The sequence below is a fragment of the Fomitopsis serialis genome (assembly GCF_022376445.1).
Source record: "Fomitopsis serialis strain Sig1Antser10 chromosome Unknown B0H18scaffold_9, whole genome shotgun sequence".
Taxonomy (NCBI): domain Eukaryota; kingdom Fungi; phylum Basidiomycota; class Agaricomycetes; order Polyporales; family Fomitopsidaceae; genus Fomitopsis; species Fomitopsis serialis.
This window is the reverse complement of record NW_025954969.1, coordinates 379,958-407,929: the sequence shown is the minus strand read 5'-3', so window position 1 is coordinate 407,929 and position 27,972 is coordinate 379,958. Positions and strand designations below refer to the sequence as shown.

The 27,972-nt window shown below is 56.0% G+C and overlaps 15 protein-coding genes across 15 annotated transcripts; 6 read left to right on the top strand and 9 right to left on the bottom strand.

Moving 5' to 3' along the window:
- Positions 1 to 232: 232 nt before the first annotated feature.
- On the top strand, positions 233 to 3,334 carry B0H18DRAFT_673596 (uncharacterized protein). Its single transcript, XM_048039100.1, has 16 exons — positions 233 to 482; positions 544 to 699; positions 765 to 803; positions 875 to 974; positions 1,033 to 1,162; positions 1,216 to 1,277; positions 1,343 to 1,430; positions 1,489 to 1,541; positions 1,605 to 1,677; positions 1,735 to 1,953; positions 2,012 to 2,192; positions 2,245 to 2,396; positions 2,449 to 2,764; positions 2,813 to 2,936; positions 2,985 to 3,080; positions 3,133 to 3,334. The coding sequence occupies exons 2-16, from the start codon at positions 547 to 549 to the stop codon at positions 3,261 to 3,263; spliced, it is 1,917 nt and encodes a 638-aa protein (XP_047897627.1). The 5' UTR covers positions 233 to 482; positions 544 to 546; the 3' UTR covers positions 3,264 to 3,334.
- On the bottom strand, positions 3,334 to 5,549 carry B0H18DRAFT_673635 (uncharacterized protein). Its single transcript, XM_048039101.1, has 4 exons — positions 5,428 to 5,549; positions 5,090 to 5,372; positions 3,972 to 5,029; positions 3,334 to 3,919 (listed from the first exon to the last, which is right to left on the bottom strand). The coding sequence occupies exons 2-4, from the start codon at positions 5,308 to 5,310 to the stop codon at positions 3,405 to 3,407; spliced, it is 1,794 nt and encodes a 597-aa protein (XP_047897626.1). The 5' UTR covers positions 5,311 to 5,372; positions 5,428 to 5,549; the 3' UTR covers positions 3,334 to 3,404.
- A 185-nt stretch (positions 5,550 to 5,734) lies between these two features.
- On the bottom strand, positions 5,735 to 7,662 carry B0H18DRAFT_870886 (uncharacterized protein; the record flags this gene model as incomplete). The annotated part of the gene is made up of 5 exons (XM_048040127.1): positions 5,735 to 6,390; positions 6,447 to 6,729; positions 6,797 to 6,825; positions 6,878 to 7,435; positions 7,491 to 7,662. 5 exons carry the CDS (start codon positions 7,660 to 7,662, stop codon positions 5,735 to 5,737), a joined length of 1,698 nt encoding a protein of 565 aa, XP_047897625.1.
- Positions 7,663 to 7,975: 313 nt separating this feature from the next.
- On the bottom strand, positions 7,976 to 9,180 carry B0H18DRAFT_984958 (glutathione S-transferase C-terminal-like protein). Its single transcript, XM_048044707.1, has 4 exons — positions 8,993 to 9,180; positions 8,594 to 8,944; positions 8,331 to 8,546; positions 7,976 to 8,273 (listed from the first exon to the last, which is right to left on the bottom strand). Exons 1-4 carry the CDS (start codon positions 9,041 to 9,043, stop codon positions 8,076 to 8,078), a joined length of 816 nt encoding a protein of 271 aa, XP_047897624.1. The 5' UTR covers positions 9,044 to 9,180; the 3' UTR covers positions 7,976 to 8,075.
- Positions 9,181 to 10,715, bottom strand: B0H18DRAFT_984955 (C-8 sterol isomerase). Its single transcript, XM_048044706.1, has 3 exons — positions 10,527 to 10,715; positions 9,598 to 10,051; positions 9,181 to 9,547 (listed from the first exon to the last, which is right to left on the bottom strand). Exons 1-3 carry the CDS (start codon positions 10,659 to 10,661, stop codon positions 9,414 to 9,416), a joined length of 723 nt encoding a protein of 240 aa, XP_047897623.1. The 5' UTR covers positions 10,662 to 10,715; the 3' UTR covers positions 9,181 to 9,413.
- Positions 10,716 to 10,843: 128 nt separating this feature from the next.
- On the top strand, positions 10,844 to 12,479 carry B0H18DRAFT_984951 (uncharacterized protein). Its single transcript, XM_048044705.1, has 3 exons — positions 10,844 to 11,239; positions 11,784 to 12,266; positions 12,328 to 12,479. Exons 1-3 carry the CDS (start codon positions 10,988 to 10,990, stop codon positions 12,358 to 12,360), a joined length of 768 nt encoding a protein of 255 aa, XP_047897622.1. The 5' UTR covers positions 10,844 to 10,987; the 3' UTR covers positions 12,361 to 12,479.
- A 2,605-nt stretch (positions 12,480 to 15,084) lies between these two features.
- B0H18DRAFT_952131 (uncharacterized protein) lies at positions 15,085 to 15,980 on the bottom strand (the record flags this gene model as incomplete). The annotated part of the gene is made up of 2 exons (XM_048042080.1): positions 15,085 to 15,624; positions 15,690 to 15,980. 2 exons carry the CDS (start codon positions 15,978 to 15,980, stop codon positions 15,085 to 15,087), a joined length of 831 nt encoding a protein of 276 aa, XP_047897621.1.
- Positions 15,981 to 17,055: 1,075 nt separating this feature from the next.
- On the bottom strand, positions 17,056 to 18,155 carry B0H18DRAFT_871018 (uncharacterized protein; the record flags this gene model as incomplete). The annotated part of the gene is made up of 3 exons (XM_048040138.1): positions 17,056 to 17,229; positions 17,291 to 17,380; positions 17,439 to 18,155. The coding sequence occupies 3 exons, from the start codon at positions 18,153 to 18,155 to the stop codon at positions 17,056 to 17,058; spliced, it is 981 nt and encodes a 326-aa protein (XP_047897620.1).
- Positions 18,156 to 19,477: 1,322 nt separating this feature from the next.
- On the top strand, positions 19,478 to 20,623 carry B0H18DRAFT_1115623 (PWI domain-containing protein; the record flags this gene model as incomplete). Its single annotated transcript, XM_048033291.1, has 5 exons — positions 19,478 to 19,490; positions 19,546 to 19,646; positions 19,705 to 19,836; positions 19,891 to 20,275; positions 20,334 to 20,623. The coding sequence occupies 5 exons, from the start codon at positions 19,478 to 19,480 to the stop codon at positions 20,621 to 20,623; spliced, it is 921 nt and encodes a 306-aa protein (XP_047897619.1).
- A 339-nt stretch (positions 20,624 to 20,962) lies between these two features.
- Positions 20,963 to 21,616, top strand: B0H18DRAFT_984941 (uncharacterized protein). Its single transcript, XM_048044704.1, has 2 exons — positions 20,963 to 21,489; positions 21,545 to 21,616. The coding sequence occupies exon 1, from the start codon at positions 20,973 to 20,975 to the stop codon at positions 21,225 to 21,227; it is 255 nt and encodes an 84-aa protein (XP_047897618.1). The 5' UTR covers positions 20,963 to 20,972; the 3' UTR covers positions 21,228 to 21,489; positions 21,545 to 21,616.
- A 593-nt stretch (positions 21,617 to 22,209) lies between these two features.
- Positions 22,210 to 23,819, top strand: B0H18DRAFT_1083175 (enolase C-terminal domain-like protein; the record flags this gene model as incomplete). The annotated part of the gene is made up of 9 exons (XM_048031631.1): positions 22,210 to 22,236; positions 22,294 to 22,512; positions 22,567 to 22,771; positions 22,832 to 23,005; positions 23,059 to 23,108; positions 23,135 to 23,203; positions 23,252 to 23,434; positions 23,538 to 23,628; positions 23,695 to 23,819. The coding sequence occupies 9 exons, from the start codon at positions 22,210 to 22,212 to the stop codon at positions 23,817 to 23,819; spliced, it is 1,143 nt and encodes a 380-aa protein (XP_047897617.1).
- Positions 23,820 to 23,873: 54 nt separating this feature from the next.
- B0H18DRAFT_984938 (uncharacterized protein) lies at positions 23,874 to 24,327 on the bottom strand. Its single transcript, XM_048044703.1, has 3 exons — positions 24,219 to 24,327; positions 23,968 to 24,161; positions 23,874 to 23,908 (listed from the first exon to the last, which is right to left on the bottom strand). The coding sequence occupies exons 1-2, from the start codon at positions 24,313 to 24,315 to the stop codon at positions 23,983 to 23,985; spliced, it is 276 nt and encodes a 91-aa protein (XP_047897616.1). The 5' UTR covers positions 24,316 to 24,327; the 3' UTR covers positions 23,874 to 23,908; positions 23,968 to 23,982.
- Positions 24,328 to 24,516: 189 nt separating this feature from the next.
- Positions 24,517 to 25,032, bottom strand: B0H18DRAFT_1115620 (uncharacterized protein; the record flags this gene model as incomplete). Its single annotated transcript, XM_048033290.1, has 3 exons — positions 24,517 to 24,623; positions 24,809 to 24,973; positions 25,023 to 25,032. The coding sequence occupies 3 exons, from the start codon at positions 25,030 to 25,032 to the stop codon at positions 24,517 to 24,519; spliced, it is 282 nt and encodes a 93-aa protein (XP_047897615.1).
- A 395-nt stretch (positions 25,033 to 25,427) lies between these two features.
- Positions 25,428 to 26,291, bottom strand: B0H18DRAFT_1208293 (emp24/gp25L/p24 family/GOLD-domain-containing protein; the record flags this gene model as incomplete). The annotated part of the gene is made up of 5 exons (XM_048036264.1): positions 25,428 to 25,549; positions 25,604 to 25,734; positions 25,791 to 25,869; positions 25,929 to 26,046; positions 26,115 to 26,291. The coding sequence occupies 5 exons, from the start codon at positions 26,289 to 26,291 to the stop codon at positions 25,428 to 25,430; spliced, it is 627 nt and encodes a 208-aa protein (XP_047897614.1).
- An 891-nt stretch (positions 26,292 to 27,182) lies between these two features.
- On the top strand, positions 27,183 to 27,828 carry B0H18DRAFT_673422 (uncharacterized protein). The gene is made up of 3 exons (XM_048039099.1): positions 27,183 to 27,287; positions 27,343 to 27,556; positions 27,607 to 27,828. The coding sequence occupies exons 2-3, from the start codon at positions 27,387 to 27,389 to the stop codon at positions 27,731 to 27,733; spliced, it is 297 nt and encodes a 98-aa protein (XP_047897613.1). The 5' UTR covers positions 27,183 to 27,287; positions 27,343 to 27,386; the 3' UTR covers positions 27,734 to 27,828.
- The last annotated feature ends 144 nt before the right edge of the window (positions 27,829 to 27,972 follow it).

Below are 27,972 nucleotides of genomic sequence, written 5' to 3'. Positions count from 1 at the left end.
GCGTCAGATCGCCGCCCCTGGACGGTGAACGTCATGGCAAGGAACTGTAACAATGATAGAGATTGATCAGTCGCGTTATAATTCAATATATGCGTGGAAGAGAGCATACCCATTAGAGACTTGGCTGTCGGTCAATCCGCGACCAGCAGGGATTAGTCGGTCAACGAGGTCTTGAATCTGAAGTTGTGGGCAGCGATTTTGACTGTCAGGCGCCCAGTATTCAAATTCATCGATCGACTTTCGTCGCCGATCGACAGTTTATGTCTTGGTTTCGAGCATTCTTCTCAGTAGCGGGACTCGCTGCACTATAGTACACAATGGCGAAGAAGAAACCTGGAAAAGACGTGAACAAGGCTGCTGCAAAAGCGGCCAAGAAGGCGAAGGCAGTACAGAAGGTCGAGCGGAAGGAGAAGAAGAAAGTCGGCAAGTCGAGGGAGGAGGTGGACGATGATGATCAGGACCTGGAGGGAATCCTGGACAAGGTATGTCACATCCCTCGATGCGCTGTCTCGGGCAAAAATCGATGTTTCGGACCGGGATTAGTAGATGCGAAGAGAATGGGAGGAGGCGCACAAAGTCACCCAGGAGCTCGTAGAGGGTCCTCCCAGCCGACGAGCGAACGCAACATTTACTCCGTGCCCCAATGGGGACCACCTCTGGGCGATCGGTGGTGAGTTCTTTAGCGACGATGGTAAAGCGGTACGAGAGTTTCCTTCCTCCGTATACCTGGCCGCCGGCGCTCAGACGACTGTGTCTACCCATAGTACTTCTACAACGACGTTTTTAGGTATTCTCCAGAAAAGGTATGCTATCTGCTCCCGAATCTGTTTGGAATAGTGCATCTCATTCGACCCGACCCTCCCTTCACCCTCAGGATGAATGGCGCAAATTCGTTTCGCCAACTTGTCCGGGACCTAGATCAGCGCATGCTGTCGTTGCCTCTCCGGCTGGAGGAGGAAAGTTATACCTATTCGGTCAGTACGGCTGTTCCTTTACTTTGTTCGGGCACTTGAACAGGGTACCTTGGTCTAGGCGGTGAATTCTCGTCTTTGTACCAGAACTCTTTCCACCACTACCGGGACTTCTGGTGCTTTGACATCTCCACGCATATTTGGGACCGTATCGAGACCAAGAAGAAACCAACCGCTCGCTCCGGGCATAGGTGCGCCTTATCACTTCTGGCTTGCACCCAGTAACTCACCATGACTTCGCCAGAATGGCAATGTGGAAGCATTATGTCGTGCTGTTCGGAGGGTTCTATGACCCAGGGATCAAGAGTAAGTCAGCAATGCACTCCAAAATTACGAGAACCGGATGATTGACTTGCGTCCGTATCCACCAGCTAATTACTTGAATGACTTGTGGCTATTTGATACCCAGGAATACAATTGGCGTCAGGTTGAGTTCAAGGATGCGGAACGCAAACCCTCGTAGGCAAAGTTTCCTTCAAGTCGTATATAGTAACAGATTATGACGAGAGCTTATCAGTCCCCGAAGTGGTTTCTCCTTCCTTCCCGCCCCAGATGGCATATTGTTGCATGGTGAGCATTGTCATCTTCTCCTCGTAGCCTTAGTGCTCAGTCGGAGGTCCCCTCCTTCTCAAGGCGGATACTGTAAGGAGTATCCAAAAGGCAGCCGACCGATAGGTATCATGCTGGATGATACATGGTTCCTCAGGTACGTCGCATGGCTGTCGAGACGGCTTGCCTCTCTGAATGTCTGCCACCCTCCAAGAATCACAATGAACGAAGTGAAAGACGGAAAGCCACCAGCAGAGCCTCTCACTCTCAAGTGGGAGAAGCGAAAACGAGCGTCGACGGCATTCGCACCGTCTTTACGCTCCGGGTGTACGATGGCTCTGTGGGCGACGAAGAATACGGGCATCCTCTTCGGTGGTGTCACGGACGAGGATACGAGCGAGGAAACACTAGAGAGCGTGTTTCACAACGACTTGTATGTCTAGTTCTGCCAACATCTGTTTAGTGCCACATGAACAGGATCGCTCCCTCAGGTTTGGCTATCAGATCGCCGGGAATGGGCGGTGGGTATCCATGATGCTCAAGAAGCCGAAGAAGAAAGGTGGTGGTGGCGCGAAGAAACAGAAGCCCGCCGCCGCAACAAGTCGACTTCAGGACGATCTCGAGGGCGAAGGTGATCTCGACAGTGATACGGAGAACGGCAACGATGGCGAAGTGAGCTAGTCTATCCTTGCGTCGACGACAGTATTACTGAGTCTTACTTCAGTCACAAGATGCCCTGAGGAGGAAGAAGTCCTCCGCACCTAAGAACCGCACTTTGCCCGCCGAAGATGACGTGGATCCAGATGACCCAGAACTCTCAAGACCGATGCCTCGGTATAATGCGATGCTCGCGGTTCAACGCAACACGCTGTACATGTACGCTGCATATGACTCATGCTACATGTACGTTCGCTAACGGTTACCATAGTTATGGTGGTATCTTCGAGCGAGGGTCCCGGGAGTATACTCTGGATGATTTCCATTCTCTGCAGCTAGACAAGCTCGACCGCTACACTTGCTTGAAGCGCAGCGACGTCACCATTGCCACAGATGGTGACGACGAGAGCAGTGATGAGGACGATGACGAGAGCGATGGCGACGATGACGACGACGGCGACGGCGACGATGACGATGAGCAAACAGTTGTGGACGTAGACGAACCCATCGAGGAAACACAGAAGATGGAGAAGGAGCCGGACGCAGACATCGTAGAGAAAACGGCGAAGCTGACACAGGAAGAAAAGGTGCGTACGGCGTCACAACATCCCGTCTTGGGGCTAACATGAGGATAGGATGCCTTGCGTTCGAAAGCGACTGAATTCATGGGTGTGGCGAAGGATAACACACGGTCAGCGGAAGACGTTATAAGCACCCCGCTTCCGGGCGAAACACTGACGATGTTCTACGCTCGTTCGCGTAAGTACAAATAAACTCATTTTACTTGCCCTAACACGTTCGGCATAGGCGACTACTGGGCACAGAAAGCATATGGGAGCAGCGCTGATAACCGCGGCAAGCAACTCCGCAGAGTTGGATTTACGCTGGCCGAGGAGCGATACGGTGAGTCATGCCCCCTTGGAATCTGCTCGGTTGTTGATCTCATTACCCCTAGCTGCATACGAACCTATACTCAAGGAGGTGGAAAAGATCCTCGCAGAGGCTGGCTTAGACGAAGAAGACATGCGAAACGGCGCCGCAGCTGGGCCAGCCGGTTCCAGTGGTCAAAGTCGGAATCGGCGGTAACCTCAGACCAAGAATACGTCCGTTATCTCCAAAACTCGATGCGATACAAGGCTTTATGTTGTACATTCGTCGTGCCTTCTAAGTCCATCAACCCATACTTAGTACACTTCACCACCGTCTTCCGTGCATCATATTTGATCCTCAGGTGTCTCCCCAAACAGCCCAGTCCTCGATGTCCTCTTCCGCATCTACGGAACCTCCAACCGTATGTCCGTTTTCTGAGTACCACGATGGATACGAGAAGACAAGAATACCACGAGTGTCCCAGTCCGAGAGTAGGCCACAAATCTCGTCTCTTGCCTCCCGTAAGGTCGACAGCCTCTGTGTCCCAGTTTGGGAAGGGTAGCGCTCTACATTCACGGTGACCCGCTCGAGAGAGGCAAATACTGGGCGGGAAGTGATGTCCTTGGCTGTCTTTCTGCGCGAACTCGCATCCGAGGCTAGGATATCGTCGGTGAGGAATTTCTGTGACTCCGTAATGATGTGCAAATCAACGCGGCGCATGTCGCCGTCGATGGTATCGCACTCCGCGAGAGCCCGTAGCAGTGCAAGGCGCGAAAGTCGCAGAGTGGGCGTATCCTGTTGTACGCAGATTCGGATCCGTAGGCCATCCGCTTTGCCCAAGTAGTTGTACAAAGTCTGCGTAGCCATGCCCTCTTTACCAGGGCAACGTCAGCGAGTCATCTGGCAAGGTAAGAAGACACTCACCCTTTGATGCAACAGTGTGTAATACGAGTCTTTGTAAACCACCGCCCACGGCCCGCAAGGTGCGACCCACAAGAGGCGTGCTGCACAGATTGACATCAAGTGACTCCAGACTGCGATTGGGAAGACTCGCAACGAGCCAGTCAAGCAGCCGATCGCCCTGGACAGATGAAGCAACCTTCGCAACGAAAGTGTGCAACCTCGGTAGTTCGGGACCTTCGCTCAGGATCGAAGGAAGCGTCGAACGTCGAGGACTGGCAATATCCCAAACGATGTCGAACATCTTCAGCTGACCGAGTTGGGGAAAGCAGGATACGAAGTGCCTCAAATCGTCGAAGCTCCTGAAGGTGCACTTCCGGATGTGAAGCATCACCAACAACGTGAAGTTCGAGCAGAGATCGAGGATGGGGTTGAGGAACATGGGGTGTCCGACGAGAGTGCCTCCTTGAGGCAAAGCATCGAGGCGCAAGACCTCCAAGCGCAGCCACTTCACTGGAGAACGCGCAGACCTGGGTAGATCAAGGTATCTTGGCCCCGCCGCAGAGGACAACACACTGACGTTGGCCAGCTCCAATGTTTTCAGTTCTCGGAAGGCAGATATGAATTGTCGAATGTCTGCGGAGCTGCCAAACCGGCTCCCCGTGATGCTGAGATCGACGACAGATGTGAACGCGGTCGTCAGAGCGAACGTGCTGGAGTGCGGCCGGCGGCTCGTCCAGTCAATTTGCTCGAGCCTGAGGAGCCGCACGTTGGGTAGAAGCGCTCCCGGGAGGCGGAGAGAGAGGACGTGCATGAACGGCTTCTCCCTGTCGTCCGTAATGTAGAGCTGCCGCAAGTCTCGATAGAAGTGTCGCGTCTTCTTCGAGTTGAGCAGTCGCGAGATGCGGTCGAGGTTCTCGAAGTTGTTGATGCTGAGGCCTTGTCCTCGTTTCAAGAGCCGTCGACTGGCGTCTCTCCACGTTCGACATGTCAAGGCACAGTTGAACAGCGTCCACGGGTCGCTCCACAGGTAATCCAGGATGTTGTACACGAGATCCGCCGGTATATCCGGCGGCATTACGCTGTTCATCCATGAGTATGCATGACCATGGTACCAGATTCGAGACAGACAGTTCACCAACCTTGTTGTAGGTTGCAGACGACCTCCTACGGGGCAGGTTGAAGCCAAGCGGCTATGGAGCGCAGGACGACTGGTTGGGTAAAGGTTGGGTCTCAGCCTTACATACGTGAGGTTCGACGGATCTTTCCACGAAAAGATAGTTACATAGGTTCTCTGATCTCGACTGGTGCGGATACTGATGAGTTGGAGCCGTGTCACTGATGTGACCGCGGAATCCACCATAAAGCATACGTTTTGTACTCAGGGCTTTCTAACTTGGTCTCACAGCAATGGTGCCAACCTTTCTGAGCTGTACATTAGCAATTATGAGTGCGATGGTATCTCGAATGTATTGCTCACCGAACCATATTGCCTTGCATGCGGCAGTAGCGCACCCCATCACGTACAGCGGGGCCGCGTGGACAGCGCAGAGGGCGATAATAGTCACGAGGAAGTTCAGAGTTAGTTCAGAGTTTGCTCCCGGCTAGAAAGAAAGGGACATCGATGGCAGAGTGGGCTATCGCATGTCTAGACGTGACCTTGACCCTCCTTGACCTCCCCCTCGCGGTCGGAACATAACCGCCGTGACATTGGCCCAGCACAACCGCATCACACGCCCCTCATCCGGTGTGCCATCACACCGACATTACCACGACCAGGATCATCCTCATATCGGCAACCCGATCCCCAGGACGAAGCCCAGGAGCACACCTACTACGCCCATCCCCCACCATGACTCCAGCACACCGTCCACCAACCCCCTACACCCTCGCGAATCCGGTGCGAGCCACAGCCACATCCTCAGCACCGCCTCGACCCCGCCGACGCTGTAGTCCACCGGTTCCTGCGCTGCGACGCGCCGCATCGTGACCATGTACCATGCCATTGCCGTCCCTGCGCCGACAAGCGGCGGGAGCCGGACGGGGAGGAGGGCCCAGGATCGGGCGAGCATATATGCTTGGATATGGAAGAAGAGAGCTCGTGCGTGTTGTAACGAACTTCGGCGAGACGGTGCTACCACCGGCGATTCGAGGTCAGGTTCAGGCAAGGGCTCCATGGGGAAGCGATCGGTCGTGAGGTCCCCCGTCATGGCCGCTTCGAGGGTGCGCGGCAAGTCGGGGCACAAGACCGACAGCCTGCCGATGCCGAGCAGGTCCGCGTGGCCGTGCTTCAAGACGGACGACATCAGAGGCAGCGTGCGCAGACCACCCGTGAGGAGGATTAGAGGTGGCTTGGGGAATTGGGAGGCGATCATCTGCTTGACTTCGTGCGCGAACTCTGTAAAATATGCCTGTCTGGGTGACGTCGTTTTGGTCATGAAGGCTAGGTATGACGAGAGGTGAACGAGTGAACACTCGATATCGAACAGCGCAACGTACCGGGATCCTCGTAGTCGCCTCCGCTCACTTCCATGAAATCGAGCATTTCCCACTCCGCGATCTGGCGTACGTGCTCGAGGGCTTGATTCTCTTCGTTGTGATTTGAGTCGACTGGCGGCGCTCGGTCGGAGCCCCCGTGATCGACATAGTCCGCTGCGTTTAGCTTGATGCCGAGGATGAACTCATCGGGGATCTTGTCATTATCCCTGATAGCAGATACAATGTCGTGCAAAAAGCGTAATGCATTCTCCGGAGCGCCGTATTCGTCGATACGCCGGTTCGTCTGAGTACGCGTCAGGTATGAGTCAACCGTACCTCTGCAAATAATATCTGCGACCTGAGTAACGTACCTTGGGAGACATGAATTGCGAAATAAGATCTGCATCTCATCAATATTACTGAACCATGGCTCAACGCGGTCAACAACTCACATCCATGCGCGGCGTGCAGCTGCACTCCATCGAAACCACTGGCTACCGCGAGTTCCGCGCCCCTCACAAAGCTCTCCACAACGTCGCTGATATCCGACAAACTCATTGGGCGAGGCGTCTGGAAGAAAACGGTGTGCACCAAGCGAGACAGCAGCGCCGACGCGGACCCCTCTCCGTCCGCCGTCCTCCGCCCAACCGGGACCGCACTCGGAGCCACTGGAGGCGCAAACGGCCAGCGGCCCCCAATGATGTTCGTCGACTGCCTCCCAGGATGCGACAGTTGCAAAACCGCCACTGTCCTCTTCTCTCCATTTCCCTCCGCGCCCTCTGCACTCCCGTAATGTATCGCCCTCGCGAGGCACGTGAAGGGCTCTATCGTCTCCGGGGTGAGACGCGCCGGGACGACCACGTCGCGTCCGAGGCTAAGGTGGTCCTCACACACCTGCACGTTTCCCGTGCAGACCATACCCCACCCACCTTCGGCCCAGCGCGCGTACAGCTTGAGGTGCGCGTCGTTTGGGGGCCCGCCAAAGAGCGCGCTCATGTGCTCGTACATCGCTACCTGCGCGGGAATAGTGCGTTATTGGATGCATGGCGTAGATTTGTGGGGAACCTACCTTGACAAGCCGGTTGGGAATGTAGCGGCCGCTAGGAAGTTGGGCAGCAGTAAATAATTCGCTGGCGTCTTCGCGCCAGGACTCGGACGGACTGAGGTCCTCGTCACGGCTGGTCGAGCCGTTGGTCTCTGCGAATGTACTTAACTGAGATGCTCTGTGCAAGCTCATGTCCATATCATCACGTACGTTGGCTCATCTATGGCATGTACTGGCGGTGGTAAGGTTGAGGAGGAGGATGAGGAAGAGGAGGGGTTTCCAATTAGTACGGTCATGGTTAACCGCAAGTCCATGTACTACCCGTAGCGCCGGTCCGTCCATCATCCCTTTGTGTCCACAGAACACCCACGGCCTCTATGTCTCACGATCAGCACTCAGAGGAGGAGACATGCTGGGCACGGAAGGGAAGGATGTGAGTGTACTCGGACGGCTTGGAGACGACGGCAGAGTCGGAGCGGCCGCCGTCAAGACCTGAGATACTTCCTACACTGGACCAAACTGTTTGTCTATTTCAAGTCTATTTTACATTGCTCATCCATGCTAGTCCCGGTACAAACTTGCTCAACGGCCTTGCCCTTTGCTACTTACTGGTCTGAATCCAGCTCCTCATAGTGCCTGTACAGGCCCATGCTGAACGGCTGCCTGCGCCCGCTCGCGATGTACTCCTTGATGCCCTTCTCGCCCTTCACGCGCTCATACAGCGCGAACACGTCCGCGTACTCGCCGCCCTCCTTCACCGCGTCCATCCGCTTCGGGAACGCGAACAACAGTCCGTCGAGGACCTGCACGGCGCGCATCAAACGTCAGCACCAGCATTGGAGGGAGGAGGGCAGACGTACGTGGAAGAGCACGAGGTCCGCGGTGGTGGTCTGCTTGCCGACGAGGTACGTCTTCGCGCCCGCGTCCGTGGCGGGGTTGCTCGCGAGCACGCTCTGGAAGTGCGCCAGGAATTTGGGGATCCTGAGTTTGCGGAAGTCCTCCGCACGCACGAACGCTGCGTCCTTCTGCTCGTCGTAGTACTTTGAGCCTGCGAGAGGGTGGTGCACGTCGTGCGCCTGCCCATCATCAGCTTGAGCTCCATCGCGCACAGCGCGCAACGCACCTCGTTGCTCAAGTCCAGCGCCGTCAGCGTGAGCTGGTTCACCACGGCCCTCTCTTCCTCCGCCTGCTCCCTCTCCTCCTCGCTCAAGCACGCGTCCGCGACCCTGCTCCCTTTCTCTCCCGCCAGCTTGAATTTTGGCGCGAGGTAGTTGAGGATCGCGGGCGTCTGCGAGAGATAGCGGCCCGAGGGGAGCTCGAGCACGGGCGGCGCAAAGTGCGGCGGGTGGCCGACCTTGGCGGGGTCGGTGATTGTGGGGAGGAGCGTCTTCGGGGCGTTGTTCTCGCTGTAGGACTCGCCCGCGTACTCGAACGCGAGCCGGATGTACTCACCGCGCCCTGGAATCCCGCCCCACTGTGCGTGAGGTCAGTACAGGCGTGGGGCACTTCGTAGGCCTCGTACGTAGTAGAGCTTGTATCCGCCCGTCTTGGGTTTCTTCTCTGGAGGAGACATGGCTGCGAATGGGCGAACTCTGACTTGGAGGAGCGAGCACGAGGGGGTAGATGCTTTGATGCTCAAGTGGTGGGAGAAGATGGGTGAGATGCGTCGTTGGGCCGGTGAAGGGCCGGTTTATATGTACACGCTGACGTCAATTCTGGCTGAGACCGGGCAGGAGCGCTCTGCCGGCGAGGTCGATATGGACAGGATTGTTGCAGGCCTCGATGAACCTTCTCAGTTGACCCACCAGCTGATCCGTGTGTCGTAATTCGTCTCTCGAGACTCAGGATGAGCGAAGCGCACAATGTCGGGAGAGCGGATGAACTTCTGTATGGTATATTACTGTCAACGTAGATGCCTGCGCATATAGGTTACTTTTCCGCGTCTAGATCTTCCCCACGAGTGCGTTTCGTAGCATCTCGCGCGCGGTGATGCGGACGGTGTGGTACAACGACCACACATCCAACGTCGACGTGAAGACGTCGGCGAGGCCGAACGGCAGCATGAGTGGGATCCATCCTGCATGCTCAAGTCAGCCTCTAAGCTCCGCCCACGCGCGCACTACACACCTCGAGCATACTCAAGCGCGTAGCAGCCTTCGTGCATCTTGTACTGCTTAACGTACCCGCGCGGGAGGTGGTGCACACTGCCGGCAGGGTAGCGCTCCATCTCGAGCGTCGGCGGGGCGAACGCCCACTGCTCGCCGACGAGGATGTTGAAGTAGTCGTCCGCGGTGTGCATGCCCGTATGGCCCTCCGTGCCCAGCGGCGTCCCGAACACGATCAGGTACTCCGTCACGCTCGCGTGGATGATGTACATCGCGCCCATGGCGCCGCCCGCATTGCTGAGTACCCACTCGGACGCGTTCGTATTGAGCGCGATCTGGGAGTCCGGGTACGTCGCGGTGAGGTTGGTCACAATGTGATTGATCATAGAGTTGATGTCGTTGGGCTCGGGCGCGGAAGCGATCGCTGCCTGGGCGAGCTCGTGCAGGCTTGTCGGGTCGAGCACGTACCAGCGGTCCTTGGGGTCAGAATGTTAGCATGCGGTGTCTAGTGAATCGCAAACGGACCACCAGATACAGGCAGTGAGCTTGTGAGAACAAAGGAGGGTTGCAACAAGATCGAAGGCATAGTAAAGCTGATGATTCAGTAGGCTGTGGGCCGCGAGGGGCACGAAGAGGGTATACCATGGACGACTTGGTGCGACGATGCGTACACGAGGTCAGACGCAGGGCTTCAGCACTTCAGCACCGAGTTCCGCATTGTGTGGCCGAACGCGTTGCCTGAACGTTGGCGATCATAGAAGTGAACAGTAGACGGCAGGGGGTTCTTAGCCCCGCACCTCAGCGGCAACAGACGACGTGTCGACTGATACGCCAGTATCCACCCCGGTGCACCGCCCCCATTGAGGCCCACTAGTGAGAAGCACGCAGCGGTCGCTGTTGCCCACGAGAGATGGAACGACAGGTTGGAGTTTGTCCTCAAGTAGCACTCACCTTGATTGCGTCCAAGCCCTTGCATACTGCCCACACCGCTGTGAGCCATGCCATCCGCACCAGCCATTTCGTCACCCATGGCAGTGCACCACCCTCGGGCTGCGCTGTTCGTGCTGTTGACTTCGAGGAGGCCATGGCAGGGCTGAAAGTAGTCGGATGCCAACACCCGCTGGCTGAGAAATAGTCGGGGGTCGCTAGCGGGATCGGGCGCTAGAGCGCGCATCGTACCATTCGACGCGTCGCGGGCGCCTGTTGGGCGCCTGGGACGCGTTTTGTGAAGCGAACCGGTTCGCAGCACGCGTGTCCTCAGATGAACGGGACAGCTGCATCGTCTGTCCATCACTGCGACATCCGGCAAACCTCTTCCTCTGTCCAGATCACGCTCCGGGAGCGTACTACACGATGTCCTGCAGGCACCTGATCGCTCTGAAGTCCTTGCACAAAGCCTAGGAAATACACTAATGCCCCCCACGCATGTCGCCATCCTCGGAGGTGGCTTGACAGGGCTCTCGTCCGCCTTCCACCTTTCGCGGCGCTTTCCCAAGTCGCGAATTACCTTGCTCGAGAAGCAAAACAGATTGGGAGGTTGGGTGATGAGTGAACGCGTAGACGTACGCGTGCCCTCCGCGGGAGGAGCTGCAGAAAGCGCGAGAGTGCTACTGGAGGCGGGGCCCAGGACGTTGAGACCGGGTGGGCTGGCCGTCCTAGAACTGGTGAGTTCATGTCGTTTCGACGTGGTATATGCGGGTTTTGAATAAGGGATGTCGTGGAGGATGTTGGCGCGAGCAAAGAGACGTGACATTACTTTCTTGTTCTTCGTTAGAGTGCAAGAGAACAGCGTCATGTCCTTTTATAATTTATCGCAGTCTTTTCAGAGCATGCTACATTCCTGCTGCTCGCTCGGACATGCAGCGCTTTCTAGATGAGCACTCTTTGCAGCTGATTCTATATTGCTAGATCCCTTCCCGAAAAAGTGTGCGCAGGCGGGTTGTCAAGCCTATGTCTGACCTTCTCATCGAGCGTTCCGCACCTCTGCCGGTCTCGCTCGCCCTCGACATTCCTCGGTATGGTAAAATCCTGACGGGAGCACCCGGAGATACCAAGATCGACATGCTTCGCCTGTGCTCACTTCTGCACTCGGGGTCTAGCGATATGGAATTAGCTGTAGCAGCCCACCGATCACCATAAGAGTACTCATGCTGCCTGCGTGCTCCCTGATGTCAACGTTCGTCGTGATACCACTGACGCCCACTCCAGGTCCACCTCCTCAACCTCACTTCCTCACTGCTCACCGTCCCACGCACCGCCCCCGCAGCACACAGCCGCTTCCTGCACCTTCCCGGCACGTCAGGGCTGCTCCGCATACCCTCCTCCCTCTCCTCCCTGCTCTCCTCCCCCCTCGCACGCACCTTTGTTTCAGCTATCGTGAAGGACGTCTTCTCCCTCGCGCCCCGCTTCGCCGACGCAAAGGAGCCACTGGGAGAGGGAGATGTGTCAGTCGACGCGTTCCTTACGCGTCACTTTGGCGAGGCATTCGCGCGGACGTTCGGGAGCGCGCTCGTGCACGGGATATATGCCGCGGATGCGCGTGAGCTTAGCATGCGTGCGGCTTTTCCGCAGATGCTCGAGTATGAAAAGGCTGGCCGGGGCAGTGCTATTCGGGGTATGGTCGCGGCTGCGTTTGCAAGGGGGAAAGTTGCGACAAAGGAGGAGGCGTATGAGTTGGGTGAGGTGGAGGTGCTGATGAAGGGCGTGAGCGTGTATTCGTTTAAAGAGGGTATGAGTGAACTGGTGGACGCACTGGAGAAGCGTCTCGCGGGGAGCGAGAATGTGAGGATTGTGACGGGCAATGGCGCACTGAGCTTGGCCAAGGGAGAGGATGGCGTTGGTTTCGAGGTCAGTCGGATCTCACGACGCCTGCTCATAACAAACTCATCCCGCTATGCAGATAGAAACAGCGTCCGGCACAAGCCTCACCCCCTCACACCTCGTCTCCGCCCTCCCCCTGCCAGCGCTCGACACCCTCATCCGCACGCCCTCCCCATCCTCCGCCCTCCCTCCCCTCCCCCACCTTACCGCCAATCCCGCCTCCTCCGTCACCGTTGTGAACCTCGTCTTCCCCGGGCCGCCGACGTCCATCCACCCGCCTGGCTTCGGTTACTTGGTCCCGCGTCCCGTGTCCGACTACACCGATGACGGAGAGGGGCTCGGGATCCTGGGCACAGTGTTCGACTCGTGCGCGCTGCCCACGCAGGACGCCAGCCCCGACATAACCAAAGTGACCGTCATGCTTGGCGGGCCGCACTACACCCCCGGGCGTGCCGCGCCGCCTTCCCGTACCAAAGGTGAGGACGCACCGGACCCGGCGTTCGTCCGCCGGCTCCTGCCCGAGCTCGCGCGACACCTCGGTGCGCGCCTCCCCGAGCCGTTGTTAGTACGCGCGACGACGCACGAGGCGTGCATACCGACGCTGACGCCGGGGCATGTGGCAAGGATGGCGGAGATGCGGGGTGCGGTGAGGGAGCGGTGGGGGGAGGCGGCGGAGGTGGTTGGCGCGGGGGTTGGTGGCGTCAGCGTGCCGGCGTGTGTGGAAGCGGGGAGGAGGGTGGGGAGGGGGTGGGGACGGTGAGTGCTGGTAAGAGTGGATGAGAAGGGAAAGCTGGACTTGCTAGTGCCAGGCGGATATACGGTAGGCTCGGTATGTGCCCTCGACGTCGTGCTGCGTACGTTGACTCTAAACATCGACCACCCAAGGACTGGGGCAATAGCAGCTGGTTCCCATGAGCTTAAGCGTGTTGCCAAAGATGCAAAAAGACCCACCCTCGCCGTTGAACGTGACATTAACCGTCCAGGGTGTCGAATCTCTATATTCTTTCGTTGCAAATCCAAAAAGCTCGCAGAATCAAACTTCAGAAATGGCGGTGGGACTTTCGGAGCGCTCTGAGCGCACTGGCTCGCGATCGAGGGCGGCACAGGACACGTGCATGACACGAGTTGTCACTTGGTGTGACAAGACGCGGTCAAACGTGACAGGACGCGTGGCTCATGGAGGCCGCAGGAGGTCCAGTGGGACGTGCAAAACGGGAGGCTGGCCCCGGTTATCTCACAGACCTCTTTCTCACATTGTTCTTTGTAGATTGAACGTGGTGAAGCTTGAGATACTCCTATGGAGTTGTATTTCTGTCACATTTGTATTCCTCGCTGTCTAGCTGTCCTGTAGGTCTCCCTGCATATTCTATCTGATGCATCTGCATTTGTACCAGTGCATGTCCCGCTGCCTATTGGTACATATTGGGTCACCGAAGCCGGTGGAATTGTCCGCGCATCCTACTGTCATCTTGAACCACACATCCAAATTTTTCTGAGTAGGTTGCTCTGTTAGTGTGAGCCAGACCGCTCATCATGGATCGGACGAGGTGAGTCATCGTGACCCCGTTACTCGATTTCGTGCCTGATCTCCCTGGCCCCTCATGGTGGTAGCTCAGCTACGAGGAAACGATGGACGCCGAATAGTCGACGTGCGCCTGCATCATGATGAGTCTCAGTCTGCATAAGCAGCCTAGTAAGTATATATGTAGTAGCAGATGCAGTATGTCAGTAGTAGTGTAGAATAATTCTCGGTCCAGATCTAGTCTCCCTGGCAAGCAGACGTAGACAATGCCTTTAATCTTCGTGCCGTTCCAATGACTGAATGGACCTACAAGCGCACTCGTGCCCCCACACGTCAGCGGCAGCGTGTCGAGCTGTCCAAATCCCGGTCCCAGACTATGGTATCAACGCCGATACCGGTGCACAAGCCCATATATGTCTCCTGGTGGGTCTCGCAGTGAATCAAGATCAGAAACATGGGCGACAGCAGGCGACCCTGGTGAGATCTTCAATGTCGTCGTACCGATGACTCGGACAGTAGGAAGGGATTGCTCGATGCAGTCAGCGGTCCGCGGACGGAGCGTTACAGCATCGGTGATCGGGCAGGAGGTTAACAAGTGAGTCGGAGTATGGTGTCAAGCGTGCAACGTCCCTCCAATGGTAACAAAGGGCCAAATATCGCGCGGTCGAAGACGTTAAAGCTTTGAAGCTCACATCATGTCGAGCATTGAGCGTTCCGCGCGCGGACCGTGCAGAGGTCGTTTAGAGTCTGCCACTGCAGACTAGCACAGAGCGGTAGAAACCGAGCAGCTCGCAAACTGACATTCTGCGATGTGAACCTCAGCGCGAATGAGACGCCGTTATATAATTCGAAGATAGACTTACCTCCATCCACAGTCAGCGAGCCGCCTACGTACGTAGTATCCGTCAATAATTCAGGTAGAGGAAGCCCGGATGCAGGCTCATGACTGACCTTATCCATGGGCGAGCCGCCGTCCGGTCGTCACCACTACCCGTGCTAGATTTGCTGAGCGGCATCTTGTCCTACGCAGTACACCGACTGAACAGAAGAGGAGGCTTCCCAGCAAGCAAGCACCAAGCTACAAGTACACGAATAAGCAATAGGGCTGTCGTGTGACCGTCCCGCGAGCAGTATATGGAGTCTGGGTATCATGTCTATGTCGTGTGCTCATGAGAGTTCTACCTCACCCGTGTCCCATGGAACCTGTACCACGCCTAATACGAGCTCCCTTGACGCCGCGTCCTCGTCCGACACGCTCTCAGGGTATCCGCTATCGCGCTCCTTGCCTGTGCTCAGGCTGCTTTTCCGCCGCTCCTCGCCGACCCCGGTAGGGCGTGAAGAGTACGTCAGTGACGGTATTGCGTAGTCCGCGGCATCTTTCGAGTAGCTGCTGTTGTATGAATGTCGGTAATTTGGGCGGCGTGGAGAAGGCATGGCTACAAGCACGGCGACCTTCACCGCGCGGACCGGTGGAGATGGAATCTCTGGCACCGTAGAAGAGTGATTGAATGTTCCGGCGGCCGCAGCGGCTTGTACCTCCCGCATCCGGCGTAGCGTACGATAGGCGATGAATAGCGACACGAAGGGGACGAATTCCAATATTCGCAGCCCCGTCGGGACCTCCGGGAAGTGAATCTGCGGTATTGGCGATGTTGACGGCTCCGACGGGTCACATTTCTCCTCGCGGACATATGAGACGGAGAGTGGCTTCGAGGACAGTACGGTCAGTATTCACAAGACCGACTTGGCAGCGAGCGCGCACCGATGCTCACCAGAAATTCGCAGAACTTGCCCATGGCTTCGTGGCATGTCCGCGGAACGATGTCCCACAGCTCTGGCGTCGGAGGTAGAGCGCTGCACCGGCCCGTCGCGTGCCCTATTGTGCGCCGCAGCTCGATCGACAGCCGACGCGTCCCAAAGCCGCACCCGACGATGAAGAGGAACACGGCGATGAATGTCATGAGAAAGCTGAACGGTAGCTGGCCGCTCGGGGGCTGCGAGGCGCCGCCGATATTGCCCGTCTGCGTTGCGGATGACGCGCTGGAGGACGCCGTGGTGGACATGGTGATCGTCAGTTCGTGTCAATGTCTGAACGGGCACACGGAGCATAAGTACGAGGGTGTTTCAGGGGCACAGAGTCATAGACAGGAGATCAATGACTCGAACGTGGTGGTTAGGAGCTAAGGCGTGTCTGGCGACGAGAACACCATCATGGAACCTTGCGTTCTCGGAGAACCGTGAAACGACACGCGCCCGTGTGCGGAGCTACAGGAAGCCCAGGATCGCTGACGAATAGGCCATCGTGACTCCGTAGCGCCCGACCATGGGCGTACTGGAGGGCGCCTGTAGATCCGTGGTCGAGAATCGCCAAGACGCTCAGCGTCCAGGAATAACTCGCAGGCGCAAGTCTAAATGCAAGCGCCCCGCAGTACGTGCCTACGTACACCAGACGTACACCCAGACTAAATGCATGCGCATTTCCGACGTCGTAGGAGCTAGAGTTGAGGTCAATCTGGAGAGAGACATCTTCTAGCATACTAACTTAGTTGGAACGCACCTAGCTATTACGCGAGACTAGCCTGATGACGATCGCACTGAGAATATGGCGAATAGGACGACAAAATCTGCGAATGTGCGCAATGCTGATATGTGCACCTCGTGCTGTGATCCGTGTTGCACTGCCTTTGACTGTTGGAGTACTTACCCCAGAGTATGTACATTCAGTACATCTCGATCACTAAGTTAGCAGCTTGAGTCACCGGCGACCCTCGGCGACCTGAGCTTGGAAGGGGCGCTTCAGCCACCCCTTAGTCAGCCCGTCTGAAAAGCACAAGAAACAACGAATATACGAGGCACAGTGCCTGTGGACAGAGTATTCACCCATTCGGGAGGGTCACAACAAGCCCGAGCAGGGCGGGTTATGACAGAGATGCTACAGTATTAGTAAGGCTGTACAATGAAGGCCAAGCAGGAACCCCTCTGCACGCACGACGCACTGGCCAAGTTACGGACGCCATGCAGCTTGACATCGACCCGGTGAGACCCAAGGAAAGATAAACGAAACGATTCTGTGCAAGGGCATTAGCATTATTCATGAGGAAGAAGAGGAGATCGTACATTGGTCCGAGCGTTCTGGAGCTAATCGGGCCCGCTCAACACCATACGTGGCAGTGTCCCGGCAAGACGATGGGCTCCCGGGTTGGCCCAGTACATCTTGAATGTTCGCGCGGCGGGACCGTCAAGCCCAGAAGAGGCGCAGGATGCATGCCATGCCTTTCGCGCCCAAGCCTTCGCGTTACCAAAGTCTGAGACCTATGACGCATACACGTATGAACGAGACGGGATGGTGCAACAGACCTGACGTCATACTTACCAGGACGCATAGCTGGAAGGCATCGAAGCAAAACGTTGCTTCGTACAGCGCAAGCCTCTCTTCTTGAAGAAGCCGGAGCGCCAATTTTGCCTACACGAACCGGCATATAATGAGCCAACATCCAAGTCGCGCATGGTCATGAGCTGACCTTCCGTATGCCCAGTGTAGGCTCCTTCAAGCACATGCTGACCTCGTCATACAGTCGCCGTACAGTCGCCCTCCGCTGATCGCTCTGCGCGAGCTCCTCGCCCAGCAACGCGCAAACCGCGCATGCGCATTGGAACCCAAAGTAGTCTGCCAAGTGCGCATTGCGTTCTTCCCGTGTCCCGAGCACATCCACGTAGTTCATGCAGAGCTCCTCGCCCGCCTGCACGGGATGCAGGGTGCGGAAGACAAGCGCTTGTTGGCCAGAGTCCCATATGCGTCCGACGTTGGGCGTGCACGAGTGGTTGATACGCGAGGCGGTGAGGAAGATGCCGCGTCGTTGCTTCGAAGGGGCCGTCTGCGGGGAGTCGTCACACGCAAAAGAGTTGGTCTGGAAGATCGCGAGCGCAGGGAGGACCTTCCCGCCGCTCTTGTACGCGTTGGATAGCGTGAAGTACTCGCGCTGCTCGTCGCGCGTGCAGCCCGCGAGGGCAGATAGGACGTTCGAGTTCGTGCATCCCGGGTCCTGCGTGAACAACGGGCGCTCTTCGAGGAAGACAGTGCCTCTCGGAAGGGGCTGAATGGCGACGAGCCCCTTGTCTTTGTCCTGGACCCCGCTGACATAGTAGACAGGGACTTTGGGCGTCTCGAGCTCTGCGCCGGGGCTGGAAGGGGGAGGGTGACTGCGCCTGGATGGCAGGGCCGACGCATTCGTGTCCATGACGAGGCGAGCGCCACTCGCGGGGCGCTGCACGTTCGCTGGGCGGTGCACGCTGATTGTGCGCGACATTCTACTCCACGACCGCTAACGGAGTAATTCTCTTCGCCTGAGTCTGTGCGCAGGACGAGAGGTAAGGGTGCTGATCGAGACGAAGAGGAGAAAAACGCACGGCAAGCGGAGAGGAGGCAGAGAGAGCGGAGGGCGGAAAGTTGCGGAGAGCATTGAAGTAAGGGTGTTGCTCTGTAGGGACTGGGAGGAAGTCATCATCGTTGTTGAGACAGGCTGCACTCTTGCGCGTGCCTGATAAGACCAGGTGCTTTGGCAACTCTGACGCCGTAGCCATCTGCATGCTAAAATCCGCCGAAAAGGTGATCACATCGCTCTTTGCGTCTTGTTCGTTCCTGTGTTCTATGCAATGCGATGCATCAGGTAGCAATTGTCTGCCATTTGCCCTCCCGCGTGATATCTGCGCGCATATACCCATCCAAAGGCTCGATGAGAAAAACACTGGTGTCGACGCCGGCGCTCTGGCCAGGTCCTTGTCCAGCCGAACGACGTCAGATAACACGGAGGACTGAGTCCGGTTCATTCTGTGAATTCGGCTCCAGCAACGGGGATGAAAGGGCGCCCTCCTTCGCGGGGCCGAACACCGTCAATCAGCACCGTGCGTCACGTCTAGAACCTGGTCCTATACAGTCAATTCAAGGGCCGACACTATGATATGAAGAGTCAATGAACAACGTGCATCATCGACGATAAGGTCACTGACCTACCACTTGAAGACGGGGAGTGCTTCCCTCAAATTGAATCTCCGGAGAAGTTACATGCATGTATGTGTCCTTCTCGTTCAGTGAGAAGGCAAGTTTCTGTCTCGTTGCGTGCACTTTTGTTTCGTCGCATGCACAGTTCATTCTGATGTTACTGCTTTTAGGATCACTGCACCGTTGAAGTCTTTTGTGCAGTGACACTCACTCACTGCAATGTACATGTCTTCTTGGCCTCTTTCCGTGAATGACTAATGACCATAGTCTGAGCGGGAAGCACCCTTCATATGTGTTCCTCCTTTCTCATTCTTGGATGGGTTGAGCATGGTACATATACAAGAGGATAGACCGTTAACGTTGTGGACGGAACGAAGGGTGAAATATTGAGGATTATGCGATGTTCTTGACACATATTTTAGTTAGTTTCCGAGTCGGGTATCACATGCTCTAGGTTATCGGGTCTTAGAGCGCAAATCCTCGTCAGAATTCCTCTCCAGCGACACCGTCATTGGCAGTTCGCCACCTTCAACTTCACTGTCACTGTAGAAATCTACGACGATGGCAGATGCTGGTGAGTATTTGCATTCAATGCAGATCTTTCATTGTCGTGAACAATGCACATCCAGGCTTCTTCAAGGGAACATCCGCAGACCAGGACCGCAGGTTTTCTGACAAGGAACTGAAGCTTCTCAAGTCGATGAAGTTTCCCTCTGAATTTGAGAAGAAGGTTGGCTCGTTATAGTCCTGGAGACTTCTTGAATCCGCTGACACCTGCGGTCGTATAGGTCGATATGCGCAAGGTCAACTTATCAGTCATCCGCCCATGGGTTGTTAAGAAGATCGTTGAATTGGTGGGCTTCGAGGACGAGGTAGTCGTCGAATACGCGATGGGTCTTCTGGAAGATAACAGTCAACCTGTGCGTGCCATACCGTTGACCATCTGTGTGGCTAGCTTACCGAGAGACGTGCAGACACCAGATCCCAGGAGGATGCAGATCAACCTGACAGGATTTCTCACCAACCACACCGTCGAATTCATGTCTTCTCTTTGGAAACTCCTCATTGAAGCTCAAGAGTCGCCTGCCGGTGTACCACAATCCTTCGTAGAGGAAAAGAAGGCGGAGATGCGCCAGGCCAGGATGGGGGACACACGCGCGTTAGATGAGAGGGACAGACGGGCACGTCTCGACAACATCCGCGAGAATGAACGTGAGGCACGCGGTGGCGGCAGAGGGCGTGGCAGGGGCAGAGGACGGGGAGGACGAGGGTTTGATGATGACCGCGGTGGTAGACCACGCGACAGTGGTTGGGGCGGACGTGGTGGTGGTGGTGGTGGTGGTGGTGGTGGTGGTGGTGGTGTGAGTCTCCTGCACCATTATTGTTATGTCTAGTTCTGTGACGCGTCTGACTACAGCGCCCTGGCCGCCGACGTTCCATATCGCGGACGCCACCACCCCGCTCGCCGCCACCGCGCCGTCGGAGGTCTCCCTCACATACACCAGTCAGCGCGCGGAGTTCACGATCTCGTTCACGGACACCTCCAGCACGGCGCCTCCGGTCACCCCCTCGCGGCCGGTCACCCTCTCGTTCTCCGCCTCCCCGCCGCGTCCGCTCGCCGCCACCCCGCCGTTCATTATCACGCAGCCCGCCACCTCGCCGTCGTCCACGGACGCCCTCCAACATCCCTCCGCCGCGAGATCGTGATAGGCGTATCAGGGAAAGGGATTCCCGCAGTCCCCCAGCACGGAGGCGCCGCGTCTCCCCACCACCGCGCTCGCGTTCCCGCTCCCGGAGCCCGCCGTATCGCGGTGGTTTCAGGAGACGACGAAGCCCGAGTCGAAGTGTGAGTCGCTCGCGCAGCCCGCCACCCAGAAGGAGCGTACGAGGCCGAAGTCGCTCGCTGGATCGGCCGCCGCCCCCAATGCGCGGTGTGGATCGATCGCGGGAGCAGAGACGGAGTCCCACTCGCAGCCGTAGCAGGACGCTGAGCAGGAGTAGGGGCCCCACTCCGGACATTTGGGGAGACAGGCCTATAAAAGGCAGAACTGACACGATGGACGTAGACGAAAAGTCTGGCGAACTCAAGATCAAGGGACAGGCTGCTGCCGAGAAGAGGAAGACTAGGGAGGAGGAAGAGGATCAAGTATGTCTTATGGTCTCTCCACCGGCAACTCTCGCTCATCGGTCGGTACAGGATATGCCTGATCAGGCGGAACTGGAACGAAGAGAAAGCGAGCTGAAAGAAAAGGCGTTGCGCAACAAGGTCGTTAGGACGAGGAAGGGGAGCGCGAATATCGGAGGCAGCTAAAATGACGGAGGCAAACCCAAAGTCTTCGTATGGTCTCAATAATTTGCCAAAATAGTCTTTGACTTACGTCCTCTGCACCGAGGGTAGGGTCGCGACTTGGTTTTGTGGTTTCTTCACGCCGGAAGGCGTCCCTTCCTGCATGTATCCTGTCATCTATCGTCTGCTATGCTTCCGTTCTGCATGATCTGATGTATGCCTTTCCCACACGTCTATGCAGGCTCCTGTTGCGACGCGGACATATGGGTCAATGGTTATAGATTCGGCTAGCTTTCCTTCTTCCTCTCGCTAGTGCCGTTTATTGACCCATCTATGTGCAGCCCAACCATATGAGCCCAATGTGGGGGTCTTCTCTTGTCGTACGAAGGCGGTGTGCATCTGTAGGGTACGTGCAATTTATGCAGCGCTGTAGCATCTATCCAGCTCTAAGTGTCGCGCCTTAATCCGTCTCGACCAAGCTTACACATCGCCGCGGGATTCTGAGTTAATCATGGGCATGAAATTCGGACAATGCAGTGTCTGAGGCTGAAGATCGACTACAACACCGACGCAGCAACGAGTCTCGAGTCTCACTGCACGACGGTTCGACCACACCGGTAGGCATATTCCTCCCTTTGTTCTCCAATGACACGCATCGTTTGTATTTTGAATCGAGCGTCGGATTGGTATCGATCATGTCGGTGTCGCGGTAGTACTGGTGAACCATGGTGTACTCTGACTCAAAGCAAAACATACGCCCGGTCACATAGTACTCCAGACGACACAGAAGGAACATCAATATTGCCGTGTTGACCTCAAGACCATACACGGAACTCCGTCTTGAGAGCCGTGAACGGTGCGCGGGCCGCGTGTAGCGACAGTGGAAGTGCAGCTGACCGGGACATCCAACCGTTCATCCGGCATGCAATGCTCCACGAGAGGTATATATAACCATGCGGGGACCATGCGGATACTGCAACGATACTGAGGCATCTCTAACACCTTGATGGCGAGTACTATCACGAAGATCGAAGTATGTAGGTCATCCATCCGGCTGTGGACGACCGACTAATGATTGCATGTTTGTGAGATTTTCCGCGTGCCTCCTCGCTGGCTCTTCGTGCGAGTTGAGACCCAGGATGGTACGGTTGGTTGGGGAGAAGGCACTCTCGAGGGACATACAGAAGCAATCGAGGGAGCATACCAAGACATCATCCGGAGGTTCATCGGATGGGATGCAGACAGAATTCAAGACATATGGCAACATTGCTATCGGGCCAGGTTCTACAGAGGTGGGCCGGTGCTCATGGTAGGCAACCTTCTGGACAAACGCAGCCATCACCGAGAATGATCGCCATCGCAGTCTGCAACATCCGGGCTCGATATAGCACTATGGGATATCAAGGGCAAGCGACTCGGGGTGCCGGTTTGGCAGTTACTCGGGGGCAAAGTGCGGGATCGCCTTAAGGTCTACGGGTGGATCGGAGGCGACAAGCCAAGTGCGGTCGTCGAAGGTGCGAAAGGCCGCAAAGAGCAAGGGTTCACCGCTGTCAAGATGAACGGAACGGGTCAGTGCATCCACACTGACAAGTCATTCGCGTTCCACTCTGACTACCTATTGGTTTCAGAGGCGATTGGCTGGATCGACTCACCGGAACAGCTACAAGAGACAGTCTCGCGAGTCAGGGATGTCAGAGCCCTAGGGTTGGACGTTGGTGTGGATTTCCACGGCCGTGTCCACAAGGGCATGGCGAAACAGCTCGCTAGGCTCCTGGAACCTCTGCAGCCGCTCTTCATTGAAGGTGAGGTTCATCTTGCCAATGCGTTGACTTCGTCTGAATGAGCATGCCCGTAGAGCCTCTTCTCGCGACACAGCCGTTGGAGATCGCGGACCTCTCCAAGCAGGTGTCCACCCCATCGCTCTGGGCGAGCGTCTGTACTCCCGTAGCGATTTCCGACCGTACCTCGAAGCCCGTGCGATCGATATCGCGCAGCCAGACGTAGGTTGCTCGTTCGCTTGGATGGATTCGGACTGAGCCATCTTGTAGGTTGCGCACTGTGGCGGTATCAGCGAATTGCACCGGATAGCGTCTCTGACTGAGACGTACGATGTCGCCCTCGCGCCGCATTGTCCGCTTGGCCCAATCGCCCTCGCTGCATGCATACAGGTCGATATCGCTGCGCCCAACTGTACGTTTCGTATATGCATACTAAGAGCACCTTTCGCTGACGTCTTGTGTTCATTTTAGTCTGCATTCAGGAACTGAGTCTACAGGTACGTTGTGACTTGTGTGACCTTCCCTCGCGAACTGACCTATTGGTTTCCTATGTCAGATGCACTATAACGAAGGTGCAGATCTCCTCACCTACCTCGTCGACCCATCCGTGTTCGCCATCAAAGGTGGATATGTCGAAGCCCTCCAAGGCACGTAGGCCTTCACAGTTGCACGTTGAAATGCTTATCAGAGCATGTACTCATTATGCTGAACAGGACCAGGCTTGGGCATTGAGATCAACGAGAGCCTCGTGCGCGAATACGCGGAACGGTACAGCGGTGAGAAACCATGGATCAACGCGGTTTGGACGGGAGAGGACGGATCGCTTCGGGAATGGTAGTCATGTACTGAGTAAATTGGCAATACAGAACGCAAGCATTAGAGAGGCTATCTCAGTCAGATATTCCAATCCTGCGTACAACATACGACCTAGGCAGCGACGGCAAGTCAACAAGACTCCCAAATAAGGGTTGGGTCATGGCACGCACATAATCAGCTTGACGTCAAACAACTGGCCCAGTTAAGGTCTGTCTTGGTCGAAGACCGAAAGACCTGTGTCTGCTCGGATCCTCCAGATACCCCTTGTACTGCTTCGCAGTCGGCGTGTCGGGCCCTCGCCCGAGCGTTTCTACTTCCAAAGCTTTCTTGACCCATTGCTTTGCATTTCGCTTGTCCGAACAGCCTGCATTGTGGAGCGCTGGTTTCAAGACGTATCACCAAAGTGCATCATAACACTCACTGGCGCAGAATTGAAAGGCGTCGTAGTAGAAGCTGGCTCCTGCACGCTCCAGTAAACCCTCTTCCTTGAGTAGCTGAATCCCCAGCTTCACCTGCATTATGTATCAGTCCTGCTGACAAGAAGAAATTACCCCACCTTCTCAAGCCCATAGACGGATTGTTACCGCATGGCCGATCTCATGGTAAAGACGTCCTATGTTCTCTCGTCGCTTGTCGCTGTCCCCTGCTCCTTGCCGGGAGGGTGCACGCAGGACACATGCACTCAAACCAAAGCCAATTTTCGACTGAGCTGCCTCGCTTCACGTGCAAGAAGGCTCGGTATAGCAGATACACAGTTCTTCGCCTTCCGCGACGTCCTTCAGCGCGCGGAAGCTGATCTTGTGCAACGTGTCTTCCCAGAAGTTGTCTACGTTCGGAACACATGAGGAGTTGAACCTCGAGCCCGTCAAGAAAAGCCAGCCCGTTCGGCAACCGCTCCAGTGATTTCATCCTGGGCGCCACAGGGCAGTGCGTTCGTTCCATATATACCGACTGGAGGTGGGAGACGACCCCGATGGCAATTGCTGTGGGAGAAGAACTCCCTCTGCTCACTCCCCGTCAGAGCAACCAATTTTGCTAGTACGGCAGAGTTATCGTACTCGGAAGGAAGAGTGAAAAGAGGCGCCTCGAGGAGGACAAGTTCACCCGCAGTGATAGGACGGGTGGCTATGACGCCCTTGCCCTTGCCAGGAACGTCTTGCACTACGATCGGCCAATCTAGCATATCATTCAGCTACTGGCCCTATCATGAGTTCGTACCACGTACCGGTGGACATGACGGGCTAGAGGGAGCTGTGAGGCTGTGTGGTGAGCAGGCTCGTTATATGTGCAGGTGAAGATCAAGAAGTCAGCTATTTCCAACGTACGAACCGACTTGTGGCGCGAATCGAAGCCCTTGCCAGTACATGCTGATCCAGCGAGTACTCGCTGGGAGATCCGCAGTACTGGTCTAGGTGAGCAACAATACATGAGGTGTCCTCGTGCCCCCCTCATGCCATTCATACCGCATCTCATTCGCCGCGACGGTGGTCCTCAGCTCGGATAACACCTACGTCGTGGCAACAAATTACCACAATGTCCACAGGCTCGGAGAAGTGGTGTCCATGAGTCGCATACTAGCCAGGTTTCAGCAGCGTAATGCATTAGTAGTCGGTACAACACAAGCCCCAACTCAATCTATGAGATATTTCCGCTTGAAGAACGCCCGTAAGTGGAAGATTTGCCAGAGTCCCAATGCGACCAGAGAGAACAGGGTGAACCACGCAAAGTTCTGCACGCGAGTATTCGTCGACACTGCCGCGACACCGCGAAGTGAGTAGCAGCCCGCACGAACCGGACAAGACGCACTATTCGTCGTTTGGAAACGCTCCTCTCGTGACTTGAGGTAGTCCATCTCGTCGACAATCTCTTTTACGACCCCCTCGAGCTTTCGCATCTCCGTCTCCAGCCCGGACAAAGACTCCTGGTTCGCTATGGCACTGATGGGCCGTCAGGGGTCATGTTTCGGTGACTTCATGACAATTATATCACGTACTTGTAATCCACAGCATCCGCGCCAATGTCAATGTCCAAGTCTATCACCCTCGAGCGCGGCTTCGCCTCCACAGGACCGCCTGAGGATGGCCGACTCTGAATCAGCGCGCGGAGCGCCGGACAAACACATACGACGTACCTTGCTTGCCAGGATCCAAATAGTTGCGGAAGCAGACCCCCACGTCTTCGTCTGAATGTGCGGTGATGGCGAAACGTTTCTCGCCGCTGATATTCTTCTTGCTGAGGTATACATTCCGCTGTGCACCCGATCGAGGATCTCAATGTCCACCCGCTGATGTTCCCCGGGCCCGATGTTCGCTGTTACGATTACAAGTGCGCCTGGATGTGCTGCGTTCCATATGCATTTCGCTGCAGGAAAGCGGGCGGCTTGTACAGCAAACTTGATGGCGTGTGTTGGCTGGCAGAGCAGCAGGAGGACCGCGGCGAGCCAGAGCAAAGGAAAGCCTGACCTACGCGACGGTCGTCGAAAGGAAGTAGTCATGAGAGCAGGGGAGTAGGGAGGCTGCGAGGGGCCTCAGGGGCAGGACGTGGTCGTGAGCTGAAGCTGAAGGCGGGCGCGCTGGTGGCGTGGCAGATCGGTGGCGGGAAGGCAGTCTCACGCTCGTCTCTTCCTGACTACGACCACCCTAAGACCTACTCACCGCTATGCATCGGTTCCATCCGCCTTATTTCGCTCATCAGAGTTACGGGTCGCATCTGCATGGATTTGTCCAACTGTCCTTGCTAAGATTGTGATGCATTGGATGGGGGCGTTATGCTCATCGGTGGACACTGCAGCCAAGCCCAAGCAGCCTCATCTATGACACCCGATGAGACAGCTCAAAGTACTTGGGCTGCGTGCCGTGCGAAGGGTGAGTTAGCTGCGGACTGTTCATCTCTCTTCTATACTTGCTGATGTCCTGATTGTCTCACAATGACATCGCGGCTGTACAATTGTTCGGAATAATCAAGCCTGACGATGCGAGTGCGCCTTTGACTCCAGGAAACAGCTACGTCGAGGGGATGTAAAATGGCTGCTCCCTTCAATCGCCCGCCCGGTGCAAGACTCAGGTCGACTTTAAGGCATACTGATGTGGCTGTCGGCGCATCTCCACTGTGCACTCAGTGCACACTGACCAGTTTCGCCTATTGCTGGTGCGCACTGATCGTACCATCATCGCTTTGCATCGGAGCTCTTCGGCATGGGTTGGCCTCCCGGTACATAGCAGTGAAGACTGACTAGTACTGACTGCTCGTGTCTCATTCGCTGCTCCATCGCGGCCCACACCGCTTCAGTCCTCAGCTTGTTCCAAATTTGACCTTAGGAAGATGCACGGTTACAATCGTTGACATGGCCAGTTGGCAGGTGTGCGAGCAAGTACGACATGGCTGTCAATGGCTGCAGTTCTTATAGCACCCCACGGGTATCCCATCTGGCCATTTCTCTTCCTTTGTGTCTTCCTTCTTCATACTTCTTACATTATTTGGGTACTGTGTGGTGCGTATCCAACATATGCTAGCTTTGTCAGGCGTACTGACAATATCTCTGCTAGCCCTTGTTGAATCATCGCCTTGAACCTCTCACCCTTCGCTGAAGATGCTTGCTCTGAACTACTTATTCATTCTCGTGCTGCCCACCGTCCTTACTGTGCCTCTGCCCAATCCATATGTCGTCTGGCACAATCCTCAAAACATCACTGAGCCTGCAGCGCTAACGCCGTCGATCAACCCTGCTTTGATTACGACGAACGTCGATAGATCGCGCAGGTACGCCTGTACTGGTGCGTTTTGGTTTGTCCTAACCAGTCTGAATAAAGTGTCCGTGCTGCATCGGGCGACCATGGAGACTTGGGGGATGGCATGGTGGAGAAATCGGCTTTGGTACTCTGGGAGAGATGTACGACTTTGCAGACTCTGAGTCTTAAGGTCTGGGGCCACCGGTGATGAACCACCTCCTTTCCTACCTTGAGTGTAGACAGTCGGATGGGATGGACGATGCCAACGGTATTGGGTCGCATTCATGTCATCATATTGAGCCATTATCCAAACGAAAGGAATGGTAAAAAAAAAACACTCTGGAGACATCCTTCAGTGTCCTAGCATGCAAGCCGCATAGTGAACGTTGGAGAGTTCGAACGGTGGTGAGTGTTACAGCGCAGAACGGTTGAACAAGTAGACCTGCC

Coding starts and splice junctions, on each gene's coding strand:
- B0H18DRAFT_984958 (XM_048044707.1), bottom strand. CDS start 9,043: ATGTCTCCTCCAGAGAAGAAACCCAAGACGGGCGGATACAAGCTCTAC. Junction 8,945..8,992: donor GCGGATACAAGCTCTACTAC/GTACGAGGCCTA, acceptor CCTCACGCACAG/TGGGGCGGGATTCCAGGGCG. Junction 8,547..8,593: donor CGCTGGACTTGAGCAACGAG/GTGCGTTGCGCG, acceptor GATGATGGGCAG/GCGCACGACGTGCACCACCC.
- B0H18DRAFT_673422 (XM_048039099.1), top strand. CDS start 27,387: ATGCTTGCTCTGAACTACTTATTCATTCTCGTGCTGCCCACCGTCCTT. Junction 27,557..27,606: donor AACGTCGATAGATCGCGCAG/GTACGCCTGTAC, acceptor GTCTGAATAAAG/TGTCCGTGCTGCATCGGGCG.
- B0H18DRAFT_984951 (XM_048044705.1), top strand. CDS start 10,988: ATGCCCCCCACGCATGTCGCCATCCTCGGAGGTGGCTTGACAGGGCTC. Junction 11,240..11,783: donor GGCTGGCCGTCCTAGAACTG/GTGAGTTCATGT, acceptor CGCCCACTCCAG/GTCCACCTCCTCAACCTCAC. Junction 12,267..12,327: donor AGTTGGGTGAGGTGGAGGTG/CTGATGAAGGGC, acceptor TGGTGGACGCAC/TGGAGAAGCGTCTCGCGGGG.
- B0H18DRAFT_984941 (XM_048044704.1), top strand. CDS start 20,973: ATGGACGTAGACGAAAAGTCTGGCGAACTCAAGATCAAGGGACAGGCT.
- B0H18DRAFT_984938 (XM_048044703.1), bottom strand. CDS start 24,315: ATGCAGGTGAAGCTGGGGATTCAGCTACTCAAGGAAGAGGGTTTACTG. Junction 24,162..24,218: donor CGCCTTTCAATTCTGCGCCA/GTGAGTGTTATG, acceptor TCCACAATGCAG/GCTGTTCGGACAAGCGAAAT.
- B0H18DRAFT_673596 (XM_048039100.1), top strand. CDS start 547: ATGCGAAGAGAATGGGAGGAGGCGCACAAAGTCACCCAGGAGCTCGTA. Junction 1,163..1,215: donor ACCGCTCGCTCCGGGCATAG/GTGCGCCTTATC, acceptor TGACTTCGCCAG/AATGGCAATGTGGAAGCATT. Junction 1,954..2,011: donor AGCGTGTTTCACAACGACTT/GTATGTCTAGTT, acceptor TCGCTCCCTCAG/GTTTGGCTATCAGATCGCCG.
- B0H18DRAFT_673635 (XM_048039101.1), bottom strand. CDS start 5,310: ATGGTGGATTCCGCGGTCACATCAGTGACACGGCTCCAACTCATCAGT. Junction 5,030..5,089: donor CGTCTGCAACCTACAACAAG/GTTGGTGAACTG, acceptor ATGGATGAACAG/CGTAATGCCGCCGGATATAC. Junction 3,920..3,971: donor ACACACTGTTGCATCAAAGG/GTGAGTGTCTTC, acceptor GCCCTGGTAAAG/AGGGCATGGCTACGCAGACT.
- B0H18DRAFT_984955 (XM_048044706.1), bottom strand. CDS start 10,661: ATGGCCTCCTCGAAGTCAACAGCACGAACAGCGCAGCCCGAGGGTGGT. Junction 10,052..10,526: donor AGGGCTTGGACGCAATCAAG/GTGAGTGCTACT, acceptor TCTGACCCCAAG/GACCGCTGGTACGTGCTCGA. Junction 9,548..9,597: donor CGCGCTTGAGTATGCTCGAG/GTGTGTAGTGCG, acceptor TTGAGCATGCAG/GATGGATCCCACTCATGCTG.